Source organism: Gastrolobium bilobum, unplaced genomic scaffold (assembly GCF_033153095.1).
Source record: "Gastrolobium bilobum isolate Gb01-03AN ecotype WA unplaced genomic scaffold, APGP_CSIRO_Gbil_v1 utg9368, whole genome shotgun sequence".
Classification (NCBI taxonomy): domain Eukaryota; kingdom Viridiplantae; phylum Streptophyta; class Magnoliopsida; order Fabales; family Fabaceae; genus Gastrolobium; species Gastrolobium bilobum.
In genome coordinates, this window is record NW_026898673.1 from 1 (window position 1) to 16,783 (window position 16,783).

At 38.8% G+C, this 16,783-nt stretch overlaps 2 protein-coding genes across 2 annotated transcripts; both read right to left on the reverse strand.

Annotated features, from left to right (window-relative positions):
• Nucleotides 1–2,044: 2,044 nt before the first annotated feature.
• On the reverse strand, nt 2,045–11,440 carry LOC133318195 (protein GFS12-like; the record flags this gene model as incomplete). Its single annotated transcript, XM_061520183.1, has 12 exons — nt 11,257–11,440; nt 11,069–11,160; nt 8,768–10,834; nt 8,317–8,644; nt 7,990–8,205; nt 7,807–7,879; nt 7,510–7,715; nt 7,352–7,414; nt 6,663–6,871; nt 5,316–5,427; nt 4,712–5,230; nt 2,045–2,434 (listed from the first exon to the last, which is right to left on the reverse strand). Coding segments are annotated over exons 1-12 (4,404 nt in total), but the record flags the coding sequence as incomplete, so codon positions are not given.
• A 1,023-nt stretch (nt 11,441–12,463) lies between these two features.
• On the reverse strand, nt 12,464–15,293 carry LOC133318198 (transmembrane emp24 domain-containing protein p24beta3). The gene is made up of 4 exons (XM_061520189.1): nt 14,940–15,293; nt 13,538–13,724; nt 13,232–13,339; nt 12,464–12,836 (listed from the first exon to the last, which is right to left on the reverse strand). Exons 1-4 carry the CDS (start codon nt 15,156–15,158, stop codon nt 12,703–12,705), a joined length of 648 nt encoding a protein of 215 aa, XP_061376173.1. The 5' UTR covers nt 15,159–15,293; the 3' UTR covers nt 12,464–12,702.
• Between the last annotated feature and the right edge of the window lie 1,490 nt (nt 15,294–16,783).

Sequence of the window (16,783 nt, forward strand, 5' to 3'; positions counted from 1 at the left end):
GTCCGAGGGTGATCCTGCCCAATCGGCATCTGAGTAACCACAAATTTATGTATTTCCCTGAATTTAATACAAACCTTTTCCTGGTGCTCCTTTGATGTATCGGAGGATCCTCACAGCAGCATCCCAATGTGAATCACAAGAGGAATCAAGGAACTGACTGGCCGTACTGACAACGAAAGAAATATCTGGCCTAGTCACAGTAAGATAGAATTGAGCTTCCCAATCAGCCTTCGATAACGTCCAGGATCAGATAACGGCTCCCCCTGTCTGGGCAATAACTTAACATTAGGATCCATGGGTGTATCAACTGGTTTACACCCCAACATACCAGTCTCCTCTAGGATATCCAAGGCATACTTCCTTTGACAGATAGAAATGCCCTGTCTAGATTGCGCCACCTCAATTCCCAAGAAGTAACGCAGCTTCCCAAGGTCCTTTGTTTGAAATGCACTGAATAAATGTTGTTTTAACTGATGGATTCCGTCTTGATCACTTCCGGTGAGGATGATGTCATCAACATAGACTAACAAATAGATGCACTTGTTAGGAGATGTAATCCTATAGAATACAGAATGGTCAACTTTACTGCGAATTAGGCCAAACGCCTGTACAGCAGAACTGAAGCGACTGAACCATGCTCGAGGAGACTACTTGAGACCATATAAGGATTTTCGAAGACGACATACCTTCCCAGACTCCCCCTGAGCAACAAAACCAGGTGGTTGCTCCATGTAAACTTCTTCTTGTAAATCACCATGAAGAAAGGCATTTTTGATGTCAAGTTGAAGGAGTGGCCAGTGACGAACAGCAGCAAGGGCAAGAAATAGGCGGACGGACGCCATCTTAGCGACTGGAGAGAATGTATCGCTATAATCAAGGCCAAAGATTTGAGTAAAACCCTTGGCAACTAGGCGTGCCTTGAGACGATCAACATGGCCATCAGGTCCAACTTTCACAGTAAACACCCAGCGACAACCAACTATAGACTTCTCTGGAGGAGCAGAAACAAGGTCCCAAGTGCCATTGGTATGAAGTGCGGTCATCTCATCAAGCATCGCTTGGCGCCATCATGGATGGGAAAGTGCTTCACCTGTGGTCTTGGGAATAGAAACAGAAGAAAGACTAGAAACAAAGGTGAAATGAGGAGGAGAAAGGCGATCATAGCTCAAGAAGGTATAAAGAGGATAAGGGTTACGAGTAGTACGTGTACCTTTTCTTTGAGCAATGGGAAGAGCCTCTGGTGAAGGATCCGGAGGGGAAGAATCAACTGCAGAGGGCAATGAGTCAGCAGGGGTCGAGTCGACTGGAGGTATTGTCTTACGACACTGATAAGTGAGAAGTGGACGGTCCTCAGGTACTGGAGCAATAGGTGATTGCTTATCTGGAGTAGAAGCACCTGCATCTGGCAAAGACAAGTCAAGAAAAGGAACAGGAAGAACATGATCAACCTGTGACAATGGAGATGGGATAGAATTAAAGGGTTGTTGATCAAAAAAGGTGACATCCGCGGAAACTAAGTAACACTTGAGGTCAGGAGAGTAACAACGATAACCCTTTTGAAGACGAGAATAACCAAGAAAAATGCATTTAAAGGCTTTGGATGTTAACTTATCCTTACCAGGAGTGAGATCATGAACAAAACAGGTACAACCAAAAACATGTGGGGATAGAGGAAAGAGAGGAACATCTGGAAACAATAAGTTATGAGGAATATCATTATTAAGCACAGATGAAGGCATGCGGTTGATGAGAAAGCAAGAAGCAAGGACTGCATCAGCCCAAAAGTGAAGAGGAACATGCATGTGAATAAGAAGAGTCCTGGCAATCTCAATGAGATGTCTATTCTTACGTTCAGCTACTCCATTTTGTTGTGGAGTGTGAGGACAAGTGGTTTGGTGTAAAGTACCCTGTGTGGCTAAGAAATGAGAAAAGTCAACAGAAACATACTCTTAGCATTATCACTACGTAAAATACGAATAGAAGCACCAAATTGAGTATGAATTTCAGCAGAAAACTTTTGATAAATAGAAAACAACTCAGAACGGTTTTTCATTAAATAAATCCAAGTACAACGGGAGAAATCATCAATAAAGGTGACAAAATACCGAAAACCTAAAATAGACACACTACGACTAGGACCCCAAACATCTGAATGAATAATTGAAAAAGGAGCATCAGCTCGTTTATTGACTCGATTAGCAAAGGAGGAGCGTATGTGCTTTCCTTGCTGACATGACTGACAATCTAAAGTTTGAAGACCGGATAAAAGAGGAACCATCTTCTGCAATTTCGCAAGACTAGGATGCCCGAGACGACTGTGGATGAGCTGAGGAGATTCTGTGAGAGAACAAGCAACTGAAGGACTCGGCACATCAAGGTAGAACAGACCCCGTGACTCACGGCCCACTCCAATCATCTTCCCCGTACCCGGGTCCTGCACAGAAATAGAATGGTTTGAGAATGTGACAATACAATTAAGAGAATTGATCAATTTACTAACCGATATTAAATTATAAGGGATGTGAGGAATGTAATAGACAGATGTCAAGGTCAATGAGGAGGTTGGACAGATTTGTCCAATCTCATGAACGGGCCTTAGTTCCATCAGCAAGAGTAAAAGAGGGTAAATTATTAGAATATGTAAGGGAAGAAAAGAGTTCCTTATTACCACAGAGGTGATCAGTAGCACCTGAGTCAAATATCCAAGGACCAAGTGATGCAGAATGAGAAACACAAGCAACAGGATTACCAGTTTCTGAAGCAGAGGCCTGAGATTGAGGAGAGGACTTCCTGAGAAGGGCCTGGAATGCTGCATATTCTTCAGAGGAGAGAGAGACTGAACCATTTGAAGCAGTATCCGATTGAGCTACATTAGCAGCAAAAGAAGGTCGCATGTGAGGATACTTTGTGTAGCAGCATTCCTCATAATGACCAAGTTGCTGACAGTAATGACAACGAGGTCGCTGACCACGTCCGACTGGACCTCCTGGGCCACGACCTCCTGGGCTACGTCCTCCTGGGCCCCGGCCTCCTGGGCCTCTACCACGACCACGTCCACCTCCAATATGCCCGCGAAAATCAGTACGGGAAACTAGAGCAGTAGAATCAACAGCAGAAGACGATGCAGGAGCAGATTTCTTATTCAAATTCAGAAGACGCTGATACGTCATGGATAGATCAGGCTCCCCACTAGTCAAGATAGTATCACGAACATTATCATATTCTTCGGGAAGGCCAGAAAGTGTGGCAACCATAAAGAGACGTTCCACCTGTTTCCGATATGCAGTAGCATCAGTAGGGTAAGGCAGCATATCCAAATATGCCTGCATCAAAGAGCGACTCTTGCCAATATATGTCTCCATCTGAATGTCGGATAATTTGCTCAATTCCATAAACTGAGAGATGATGAAATCGAGCTGCTGAACATCATTAGTGTAGAGGTTTTTTGCTTCCTCCCACACTTCAGTGCAAGTTTGAAATGAATAAAAGATATCCAAGACAATCAGATCAATGGATTGCCAGAGGATACTCAGAAGCTGGTTGTCAATCTTTTCCCAATCAGACTTGTCCTCCTTAGGGACATCAGTAGACTTAGTTGTGAGATGGTTCCCATATCCTTGTCCAAAGAACCAAACTCGAACAGAGGTGGCCCAGTTCTTGTAATTAACAGATCCCTTCAATTTTGAAGAGGTAATGGACCCAATATTGGTAGAGATGATATTGGGAGAATTTTTCACAGGAGGAGATGGAGACTTGACCTCCGAATGAATTGGAGGGTTTGCTGCCATAGTATCAAATCACAAAGATACAAACCGAATAAAGAGAAACGAACCGGATCACCAATCAAGAAGAGGTGCGCACAAAAAGTCAGACCCACAAAGAACCAACCACAGATCCAGAAAGAGGAGGAGAAGACGAGCTTCTCTGTCCAAGACCGGCCGGAAAAAGCCGCCGGAATAGTGCTCACGCGCCGGCAGAAGGTGGCGCGTGAAGCCCACGCGCAGAAGAAGACTGGAGGCGCGTGAGAGCGCGTGACAACTCCGATGGTGGCCGGACTTCCACAGAGCAGGTCGCCGGGAGGAGAGGGTTCTGTTCGCGTTCGTTCCAGACTGAAAACTCGCCGAAAAGTACTCCGGCAGCCTGAACAGTGGCTGACGGTGGCTGATGGTGCTCCGGTGACTGTTTGGGGATGTGGACACGTGCAGAAGATGCCTGGAGAGGACTTACAGCCCTTGATGTCTTACCGGAAGGACGCACGACAAAGAAAAGATGACTCCTAAGCAGTGGGCTTAGGTTTTAAAGCGAAGAACAAGATTTCTAAGCGGAAGCGAGGGTTCCCAGAACGAAATAGCTCTGGTACCAACTTAAATGTAAAAGAATACGTTCTATATTGATCTGTGTCAGGGAGTTACAATATATAGAGACCCTAATGGGCTTAAGTGTAAGGCCCAAACCTAATCCAAACCTAATCCTAATACAGTCAGAATACCGTCAGACTATTTACGGATAAGACAGAATCCAATCATATCTAATCAAATCTAATCATATCATATCTAATATTCTAACAACAATCAATAACATAGTTGAAAATTAATTTTACAGAATAGGAAACTCTGCAATGGGACTATATAAATACTACAGTGAGCTACATCAAGCAGTAGTTCTGCATGATTGAAAAGTGTCATTTTCAGCAAAGAATGAAGTAGCAAACCTCCTCATGGCTATAATAGCCGAACATACAGTTAGTTCGGCTCAATTCCCACTTCTGAACAGTTCCTTTATATCCTTGACCAATTCCTGCAGTGAAAACAGTACATTCATCTTGATGAACAGCCAGAGACCTTACTGCTCCATGATGTGCACGTATAGAGTATATAACAGAAGCTCTTATCTTCCATGGAAGGTCGTCTTTCTGAACCCCCACCCGCCCAAGAAATTCAGGCCCATCCCAGATGGTGGCTGGACTAGGGAACCAAAACCAGGGTTCATGGTTCATTTGGTATGACCTTCCTTCGTGCATTACTACTGAATTTTGATGAACTTTAAATGGTCGTCTCTGAGGGATCAAATTTTTGGCACTTCTACTTCCTTGGGATTGTGGAATTGACCATCCAACCCCATTAAGCAACAACTTTGCTGGATTGTATTCTGATGTGAAGCCCTGGGTCATAGGTCTTCTACCAATAATATTTTCTGAACCATTTTTTGATGATTCTCCTGCATATTCCCACTGAGCCACAATGGGTAGAAATAAGCTAACAAGAAAGATGTACATGAGGCTATGTGACAGAAGAAAAAGAAGTAATGCAGCATACCTTCCAATTATGATTGCGTAGAAGAAATTGTTCAAGAAGCAACCATGTAGCACAACATTGACGAAGTTTCTCTATCCCAAGCAGAGATGCAAAGGAAGGATAAAGAACCAGCCTGCACATTACCCACGAGATTTTATACATACTAGAAATAAAGGAAGAAAATAAGGCAATTAAAACAGACATATTATATAAAAGAAACTCGAAAGTGGGCCTAGGATGATACAACCTATTTACAGTGGGGAATGAATTGCACTTTGATGACACATGGACTTATCGGTGCGAATGCACTTTCCCCTGATTTTACAAAATTAAGCATATATCCACCTGATTTTAAGACTTTTTACAATACCCGACCTAATGTCCAAAATCAAAAATTAAACCTCACGGTCTCAGGTGAATGCAGAGTATGTGACTTTTTGGATTAAAAGAAGACCTGACTGCGCCAAATATGACGAGTTTGTGTCTCCTAGGCTGAGCTCAAATGATGATTGAAGGGGATTAATTGACCTTTCAAGTCATTTTTCCATCTATTAGTCATGTGCTTCTCTCATGTCGAATTATGAGATAACCTGAGTAAACCCCTTATTATGATGACAGGTGGGACAGTACAAAATGTAATATTAAATTGGGTAGAAATGTGTATAACTTTTGTAAATCAGGATGTAAACTGTAATAAAGCCAAATAACCAGGGTAGCATAGTTAAATTGATGCTTATAGTGGGTGTATATATACACAAGGATATTTTAGAAATAAGCTCAAGCGATCTATTATTATCTATTTTGTTTAGTTAAGCAGATTAATTAAACAATCCATTTTTTTATTTGGTGTTATAAATATGGATTTTGTTTATTCATTATTAGTATTAACAGATAGAGAAAAACCCAAAGGAGAAGGATGGAGTTCATGTCATGTTCAGACACTGCTCTCAATTTTATCAAGAGAGCTTGTTCTACAAGCTTCTACAACTGTACAAAATAATATAATTAAAGCAATAAGACTAACGGAAACATCCCCATATATCTAACAATTAGAACCGCCTAACCACAGATATTGTCTTTGTCTATTTGATCTAGGATTTGTCGGAAGGAAATCTTCCTATCATATGCAGGATTATATTGCCTTTCACTATAAAAGGGGGTTTAGTACAATTTATTTTTAGATTTGATATAAACAACTAATATGACTCAAAAAAACTTTCATTCCTGTTTAGTCTTGCATGATTTCCTTCTTGGGCACCATTCTCTCCTCTCATCTAACCACAGTTCTAGTTTTGCACTAGATAGCCAAGAGAGGAAGCAATTTTTCCCAGAATAAAACCTAGTCTAGAAAGCAGATTTGACACTCACACTAGATCCATACGACTTTCAATTTGCAAGTGCCCACCAATTCTTAATTTGTCAACCTTCAAGTTTCTGCCAACAGTAGTCGAACCTTTAGAAATTTCCTGGGAGAAAGCAAGCTCATCAAATAGTTCTTTAAGTTTTGGAAGAATATGCAATGCAGTCAAATCTGCCCCAATCCGCTGACAAATTCCAAAGAGAGTAGTAGCAGCAACCTGACAAACAGAATGCAACCAGCATTATTTAAACAATTTAAGGGATTAGTTAATGGATATGGCAATGAAATGGAGTAAAACATCACCACACTATCAGGATACAAGCTAAATAAAAGGCAGGAACAAGCTCACTAAAGAGTTTGAAATATAACTTTGTGAATTGCACACAAACAATTTAGAAGGAGTGCCAAAGACTGTTTAATGTGCAATGCTCGTTTTCAATACCCCTGAGTCAAGGAACAAACCTCAATCATCCACACCATATCTCTTCATTTTTATCTTTCCAATTAAAACAAGGCATAAAAAAATCCAAATATAATAACGTTTAACTGAATAATTCCTTGGTAACTTACAATCGACAGTATAAAAAAGTAAAAAGTCTTAGGTAAGGTATGGGTAAAGCTAAGATGCCAATTAGAGCCAATGGAACCAAGGAATGGGTGATGGATCCAAAACAAACCAATGGATAATTTGAAGAACCTGAAGCACTGCAATTTCCATCTGTTTCTGCATAAGAACCCCAATGTGCATACTACTAAGGTCCTGTGTATTTAAAACACAGTCAACAATTAATTGTTATAAATATTTACTGGCGATTAAAGCATTTTGAAGCCTAAAAAAAAGAAAAAGAACCATACTTCAAGCAGCTCCTTTACAATGACCTCTTCTGTCAAGAACGCTACAAGACCATCTAAAGTCATCATACAATCAATAAGTGCTAAAGCACTCCAACTCTGGACAGGATCAGGCTTATTCATGCATGATACATCAATGAAGGAACGGAAAACATTTTTCAGTAGTGGTAGCATCTGTTTGACGATAAAAGATTCCCCAAAAATGCCACCTGAGAAGTTAAAAAATGGAAGGAGATTACAAACTGAGGGTCTCAGTAATGAAAAGATGGAAAAATATGAAAGCAAAGAAACTAAGAATACCAATTCTGACCAGCACATCAATGCCATCAGCACATAGTCCTTTCCCAAAGCAATGAACAAGAGGCAAAATTGTCTGATTGAAGAATGAAAGGTTAGTAAAACAATGATGATTGCACATAAGTGGGAATGCACATGTAGACAAAGGAAAACATAGTACTGAAGATTGTTGAAAAACTAAAAAACCTGATGGATGGTAATAGGTACACCAATCTCCTCACTAGAACCAATTAGAAGCACCGAAGCAGAGGCAGCTGAACTTTTATCTGGAGAAATATACAAGTTTGACAAGACCAATGGGTGAATAGTTTCCAGGTATGCTTGTTTACCAACTTGATTCCATATTTCACGCACAAATGAATCTTGTAAAAGGGAAACCTTTAAATGTAAATAACCCGTGGTCTGTAAAAAAATGTCTAAATAAGAAGTCACATGAAATAAACCAAAAAGGAAGAAAGAAATGAAAAGATCTACAGACAGAACAAAATTCACAAAAACAAGTTTGCAACTAGCCTGCAAAATTTTCTGTATGGCTGGCAAGATCAATGTTTTGACTGCTTGTGTTGTTAAGCATTTCATGAATTCTTTCAGTAGTATATAAGCCCATTCAGCTTCAATATCATTAACAGAATTCAATACAAGAGGTAAGCAATAAGTGGCGCATATTTCAGCTGCAAATGTGCCCATTTCCCTGAGAGCTCCCTGATTTGCAAGATTTGCAGCATAACGAAGACGGGTTTCATGTTTAGCTACAAGCTGGAGTGGAGCAAGAAACAAGTAGGAGGACTTGACTATCTTTGAAAAATAAGGTGATTCCAGAAGAATTTTGGCTGATGGCCTCCTATATAGCAAAAATAAATACTTCAATAACATGATAGGAAAAACAACCCAAAAAAATCATACCTAAAAAAGCCAAATTCATGTATTCAATTGTACTTGTACATGCACGCAAACATATTGATACCTCATCCAATCCTTTTGGATGCATGCTTCAACAAGTAATCTAACATGAGGAGGTAGTTCCTGCAGAAATCCTGGCAAGGTTCCATCCTCCAAGTATATTGCCAATGAGATTGAATCAAAGAGTGGCCTGCATAGATGAAGTTCAGCTAAGAGACAACCAACAGAAAATATGTCCTTAGCAACATCTTCAGAGCCAAGTCTTGAAGAAGATAATTTCTGCCTCCAAAGTAGCAAGTCTGGATATCCTGAGAACCCTTCATCTTCCTCTTTCATTTGTTGAAGAAAAGAAATTAGATTCATTTTATATGGCACCCGGTAATTTCTGTCAATCAAAGATAGTTTGCTTATACTTCTAGTAAATGTCTCTGTTGTTGGATCTCCCGACGATGAGATGTTCCTCTCTGTTTGATTTAAGGGATTATGGTAACAAGCATTCAAATGCCTAGCATGTTCAGCAAATGCAGATGCTTGTTCTAGTTCTTGTAGATAAGCAGTTTCAGATAGAAGAGATGTCTCTCGCTGCATTTCATTTGTTTGGCTCCAAACTTTGGTATATTTATTAGTACCATTACGAGTTATTCTAGATGTGGCATACCGAATGGGGTGTGGTCGCGTAAAGAGCTGACGACGTCCAGTTGATCTTGGCATCATGGGTTCTGAAAGAGGAAGCATAACATTCTTAGCAGCAATAGCTGCCTGGCCAGACATTTTGTACCCAAAGGTTATGTCTATCCAATGATGGAGTTGAAATGACACCCTATTACTTTCTAATGCATCGCGATGCAATTTAATGAAATCCTCAGGACTCTCTGCCCAAGAAGGTACAGCTAAATCAGCCATACCATCATGTATTGACCTAAAAATTTGGGCATCACAGTAAAACTCCGGAATGCATTCATCGGGGGTCCATTGATAGAGCCTCTGCATTGTGGAAGGATATTCATTAGGTTCATACACTGAACGAACAGCCATTCGGAGAACACTCAAAGGCAGCCTTCTTGCTTTATAACTGCAGACAGCCAATTCAGACAGACATTCATCTGACACATGATGAGGGATTTCGGATGTTGAATAGGTGAAATCCAACTGTTCATCACCTTTAGCCAAGCGCCATTTGCTCTTGCTCAAGTCTCGCCACCCTGCATCACAGTTATCATCAGGTTTTGAGCTAAAATTAATTACCCAAGGCATTACTGGATGAAATGTATGGTCCCCCCACCTTCTTCCAGCTAATCTGTTTAAGATGAGTAAATACTCAAAATTACTTAGTTCTCCTCTCCACCATTGATGGAAGCTAGAATGCCAATCTATTGATGGCGAGAGCTTTAGATCAGCATAAAGGCCATTAGAACGACACCCACCATTAGAACAACCAATTTTTGCAGGTTTAGAATTAATGCTTTCACTCTTTTGCAAAGTTAAATTAGATTCCAATGCTGGTTCATTCCATAATCTCAGCCAAGACCATAACGAGTCAGTCACCATGATATTGGATGGGCATATATTACCGTGGGAAAGCCCTAAACCATGTAAGTACAATAAGGCCGAGAGTAGCTGATATATAAGAAATCTTCTGTTCCAATCAGACTTTAAGGCATTGGGGTTAAAATGAAGAATACTTTCCAAGTTGTATGGAGTCTTTGGAAGCACCATGTTAATGTGATCAGATGTTTTAAAAATTGCAAGGACAGGAGCTACGTTTGGATGCCTCAAAGTGCCTGGAAAAGTATCTTCCTTAAATGATGGCAACCCGAGTAAACTAAGGAAATTTATACTGTCCCTTCCAGATGCTTTCCCTTCAATGAAGAGATCGAGTGAATCTAACACATGATCTTCAATTAATCCAGACGAGAAATCAGTGGCGACCTCTTGAAATGTAGAATAGGAAGACATTCCCACACGAGCAATCGGGGCAAGTGAAGTGATTGTCCTCGAGCAAGAAAACCTTCCTGAATGATTACAAGAAGCATTTCTGGTTTCACCATTAACCACATTATTACATTGACTGCCTCCAATATCAGCATCATTACTTCTAGTGCTTTCACTGCTATCCAAAATATATTCATTTCTGCAAAAACAGAACAAGAGTTTATTGCTTCTAACACACCATTTATTTCACAACAACAAACCCAACCAAGAACTAAAAAATCAGTAACTTATTTTATGCCAAAAATGAACAAGCACAAACAGACCACGTCAAAACATCTCTCGAAGTAATTCACAAAACCATCATTAAAAAAAGAAAAGAAGATAATTCACAAAATAAAATAAAATAAAAGATGATGAAGGACATGAATCTTACACATAATTGGTAAAACAATTCTTCTCATGACTAGGCATGTACTGCAATATAAATTGACCATCCGAAGTTTCACCACCTGCTGTACCAGAAATCTACTTTCCAATAACCAATAAAATATAATTAAAAAGATAGATACAGAAAAAAAAAAAAATTGATTCGAAAATTCAGAGAGAGAGAGAGAGAGAGACATGGACGATAGCTGACGATCCGAAAGGAAAAGCAGAGGTGGAGTTGGCATAATTGAAGACGAATTGATCAGAGAAATCCGAGTTGATTCGAAGTTGAAGACACTCGAAGCACTCACTCTTTTCCTCCATCGCATCGCTCTCCACTGAGTCAACTCAACGATTTCTCATGCTCTCTGCTTCTTCTCCACCCACCAACACTGCACCCTCTCCTCTCTCGAGCATAAATATAAAGGCTAATTCGGTAATTTTACTGTGCAGCAGTTACTTAAACGCGCCGTTTGCATTTCACCGTTAGCATCACATTATAAGTTGATTAATTTTATTATAATTTTATGGAATTTGCATTCATTATTTAATACGATCACAAAATTTTTTTTACACACACAATATTTTGTGAGACCCACATGTTTTGAAGGAAAAACAAAAAAAACTACGGGACACAAAACGAATCTCTATAACATAACACAATCATTTTTCCTACAAGATAACTCTTATAAAACTCTAATTTTATAAGGATAGAATATTTTACGTCTAACTACTTTTTTTCCATGTTTACTTTACTTATTAATTTTTACTTTTTTCTCTCTAAATTCTAATTTAATGAGGTTGAAGATGAATAATTAAAGTAGGCATAAAAAAATAGACATAATATCTTATCTCAATTTTATATATATAAAAAAAGTGATGATAAAAATTTGTCTAACAATGATATATTTGTTGTTGAGATTATAAATTTAATCAGATATCTGGCTCTACACTCATTTTCAAAAATATATCTGAAGCTTGTGGATCTTTTTAGAAAAATTTAAACTAAATTGCACCTACCAGTCTTGCCGAGCTTAAACCAATTAGATTATGGCTAGTTTCCACCAAGTTACTTACCTTTTCTTAAAAATGCATTGGATTTTCAGCGCGGTACCCATATATTTCAAGTAATAGAATCTCGGATTTGGCTGGTGAGGAATTCACTTAATAATAATAAAAGGCTCAATTATTTAAAAGAAAATTAAGAGAACAAATTTCACCAAAATTTATAATTTATTATACATGTGTATATATTTGTTATAATATCAATCGTTAATTTTGTCATAAGAAATTGAGATCCCTTTCATTTTAGGGAGCCAAATCTTAGAAGAACATATCAAAGCAAGCAATATGAGACCACATATCTTATATTGCTTGAGAGATACAATATATCATAAAGTATAGGATTACGATTTCTCAAACGCAGTAGTATTTCTCCCAAATGGTTTAATTTCTGTCAATCCACTGAAATTCAAACTAAGGAATTTTAAAATCTTGCTGGGCACCAAAATACAAGTCATGTCTCTGTTGGAAAGAGATAAAAAGTGTTCACCAAAGGATTACATTGTTTCACAAAGAAAACATGTGTAAACCTAACCCCCCTGCAGCTAAAGATGGAAACCATAATGCCAATGAGGAGACTCAAACACGGTTATATGCCACTGACTTGCCGAATAGGCGCCTGATGTATAAGACTTGCAGTGCACTAACAGCAGCCAAGAGAATGTACTCTCCTACAGTATAGAATATAACACGCTTACGTGTGCTCTCGTTCGCTACAAACAAAAAGGGAGTTGAGTCAGAACAAGGTAGCTGCTGCTGTGTTCAGATTATTTTCAAAATATGAAACTATATACTAAAGATATAATGTTCCTATCCATTTCGTTATAAGAGCTGAAACCAAGAGGAGAACTCATTCCTGAAGGAAGTGATGTTAGCTATCACAGAAGCCTCCCATGACAACTTGTTACTAAAACTGAACAACACTAATCTCAAAATAGATTAAAGATCCTAATGTCTGGGAATCATCCCTATTATGAAGAGGAAAAATTACAAATGTGTCCATAAATTCTATGAATGCATACTTGATTGCAAGAATAATATCACTACTACAACGACCTAAAATCCCCAAGCAGAACAGTGCCAGTTCATGGAAGAGAAAAATACTTACTATGACGATGCCTTGTATCACGAGCTTTCAAGTACTTTTGTTCAGATGTAACAGACTCTAGTGCCTCTCTGAGCTCAGCAATTTTAACATTAATTGGGTCCAAATGCTCTGCAAACCATCAAAATTGAAGTTAAACCCCAAAACTGAAAAATAGAACAAAAAAGGAACACTTGGATTATTCTTCACAAACGTCGAGATGTACCTCAGGTAAATAGTAAATGACTGTACTGTTTAGTACCTAAACATATAAATAAGATAATAGGATAGTAGAATCTACTAAGAAAACCTCTTACACAGAGAACATACCATCTTTGGCAAGGTCATGCTCAGAGGGAATATGACCAACATGGATGTAGAAAGAAACAGTCTCAGGTGTTGAGTATGGGTTATGAAAACAAAATTTATACATTCCATGTGTTGGGGCTTTAAATTCAAACTTGTCCCCAGAGGTTCCCTTGATATTGTTCACAGTATTACCTCCAGGAGATGTCACCTGCGGATAACCGCAAAATTAGAATATCTGAAAAGCTAAAGTTACAAAAACAATATGCAATTTTGGGCAGGTCATACTGCCAGCTAATGACTGCTCAGCCACAATGGATTCATACAAATCAGTAACCAAAGACTGCTTCCAATGTACTTCCTAAGATACTTGTTAGCACACATCATTCTTACACAGAAACCCTCTTATGTTTCCTAATTGATTAAAAATCAACTCCTAATTGATTACAAATTCAAATCAGGAAACATAAGAGTACTCAAGGTTGCCAACGTGTATCCCACAGCTTATAAAGATATAGCGACACCTCCAGGTCTCAAGCTGCATCCCACAGTCAATAAAATCATAAAATACTGAAGAATAAATCTAACTAGGTGCAGAAAATAAAGGCCATCCATTCAAATATCGGCATTAACCAGATGGAAATAACAGAAAAAAAAGTACATGAATTCCTTAAGTTATTTTTTCTTCCTATTCCTTCCTTCGACATTCATCAGCCATCACTTTTTCCACCATGCAGTTTCCAACTGACTTTGTAACAAATCTTTCAACCTCTCTCCTTTTGAAAGAACATGGAGAATGATTTCCAAATATCAGTTAACATCCGTGCAAAAAAGGTATTGATATTCAAGGACTCAAGGGTGATCATTCATCATTGGAGGCTTGGTATATATAGAGAAATTTCATTAGAGGCTTCCAACTTATCTTGGTAGTAGCCATAAATTGCTTTCTGAAGCTTAACCAAATTCATTACTTTTAGTATTACTTTTAGTTAAAATGGCAATTCCTTTTGTGTTTCGTTTGCTTATAGCAGTAAAAGAACTCCCTTTGTCACCTGTACTTCAAATATGTATATATGATGGTATACAGATCATAATTCATCTTCATTACAAATATAGCAAAATTGCTCTTAAAAACCCAAAAATTGCTAAAGATCACTCAATTGAGAAGTGCCCATTACAACTATGTCAACTCTTCCTGTGGAGAACCCAAGATTTAACCCCCTCACAAAATAAATAAATAAATAATAAAAATATAAGATATTGAGATACCCAATAGAAGCAAATAAATAAATAAATAAAATTCCCCTCAGCAAAAAAAATACCAGCAATTAGCAATTGTGTAAGACAATTATTAGATCAGAAAGGCACCCCAAAAAACGAAAACGAAACCGGCGAACTGATCACAGGGAATTGAGGTTACACTCACCGTGAAATCGATGCCAGGGTGATCGGAGTTCCAGAAAATGTCATGGTCGACGACAACAAAGTTTCCTGAAACGGTGTCACCTTCGTAGAGCACATACTCGTAGACACACTCGACATCGTTCACCGTCACGGATAGAGATTCAATACGACTGAAGAAGCTAAGCATCAAGCACATCAAAATCATCCACATCTCCGCGCTTCTCTTTCTCTGCTCCATCATTTTTCTTTTTTGGGGTTTTTATTTTTTTCACTTTCGAGGATTCTGAACTGAAAATTAAGAGAATTATGGTTCTGGGCAAGTGAGAGATGCCTCCCAGATCCTAAAAACTGAAACCTTTGAAGAATTTTGTTCCCTTTCTCGTCTCTGCAAGCGCAACGCAACAAAACGACAACACTCCTGCCCTATTACGTGTGAACGCAAAAAAAAAATACAACGTGCACCAGCCAATCAGAGATCAAGTCCTGTGCTGAGTTGGACATAATCAAATAATATGTAATATAATCAATTTGAAAGTATTTTAGTTTGATATTGACGCAACGCAAGAATAGGGTAAAACTTTTTTGATATTAAAAGTTAATATTCCATTTAATTAGTTTAAATATGTGTTAAATTTACCAAATAATATAACAATAAATTATTAATATTTTTTAATTTTAACAATATATTAAAATTAATTTTTTAATTTATCAATAAAAGATTATTTTAAAAATCTTGTTGGGGGTTCATTTATATAAAATAACTATTAAAAAATTGACTAGGACCAAAATACAAAATGAATGAAAGGGTGTTGTTCCGGATGGCCCGCATCTAGGCGGCCCAATAATTCAAGCCCAAGCCTCTTTATCACCTTCACGTCAGCCCTGCTGACCAGTCACTATCAACCCTCCTTCCATCTTGTTCCCTAGGCGACAATACCCCCAAGGTGAGACACCAAAATATCTCACCTTGGGATGTCAACCCTGCTGGAGATCGCCCCAGATACCATAAATAGTAACCCCCTCCTATAGAGATAATATCAGCAACTGCCACCTCCAATGCAGGGACTGCACCACTGCTACCGCAACAGTGTTAGCCATCCCTAGCATCCCCCGAGGAGGGTTGACATCCATCACTTACCCACACCAAGCAGATACCTCACCCTCTTATAAATACCCCCCTCAAGACCAGAGAGGGACATCTTATGTATCGTTAACCTGTCAGTTTACAAGCCTATAAGTCTCACACACACACCCCTCTTTCTGATAGCAATATTCATACTTGGGACAGTGTTGTCTAGCTTGGTCTTTACCTGTGCTAGTGGTATAACTTATACAGTGACCTTCATCCCCCAAAGGGAACATATTGAGCTTGTATATCCCAACGGTACAGGTGTGTTGCCCAACACGTAGAAATTGGATTTGGGTAAACCAACATTACTACTGGTAAACTAGAGTCTTGTGCACTTTTTAATACGTATCAATCGTTTTTAAGATTATAAAAAAGGAAAATTGTGAAAATTTTTATAAATAATATTGATTGTTGGCTGTCCATGACCATTGAATGTTCTGTAACCATTGGATAAGTAATTGTGGTCTTTATTATATTGTAACCGTCCTTGTCTTGTGAATATGTAAATAGAGGCATCAAAGGGTACCCAATGGGTGCAGCTCAGTTGGTAACTTAGCGCTGAGTTAGTGGGGTTGGATATGTGTTCGATTCCCGCTGAATGCATTCTTGGGGAGGGGGCTGAACCTTTAGCCATCACTGTTCCCCCGCACTCCGGATTAGTCTCATAGCCGGCTCAAAGAGTCGAAGCTCGTGGGGATACCGGAGGGAGCCAACTCGTCTCAAAGAGATAATTAGGG

Excerpts from the sequence above, each read along its gene's own strand:
- LOC133318198 (XM_061520189.1), bottom strand. The coding sequence starts at position 15,158 with ATGATGGAGCAGAGAAAGAGAAGCGCGGAGATGTGGATGATTTTGATG. Across the intron at positions 13,725-14,939 it reads ACCCTGGCATCGATTTCACG|GTGACATCTCCTGGAGGTAA; the intron begins GTGAGTGTAACC and ends GGTTATCCGCAG. Across the intron at positions 13,340-13,537 it reads GCATGACCTTGCCAAAGATG|AGCATTTGGACCCAATTAAT; the intron begins GTATGTTCTCTG and ends GATGGTTTGCAG.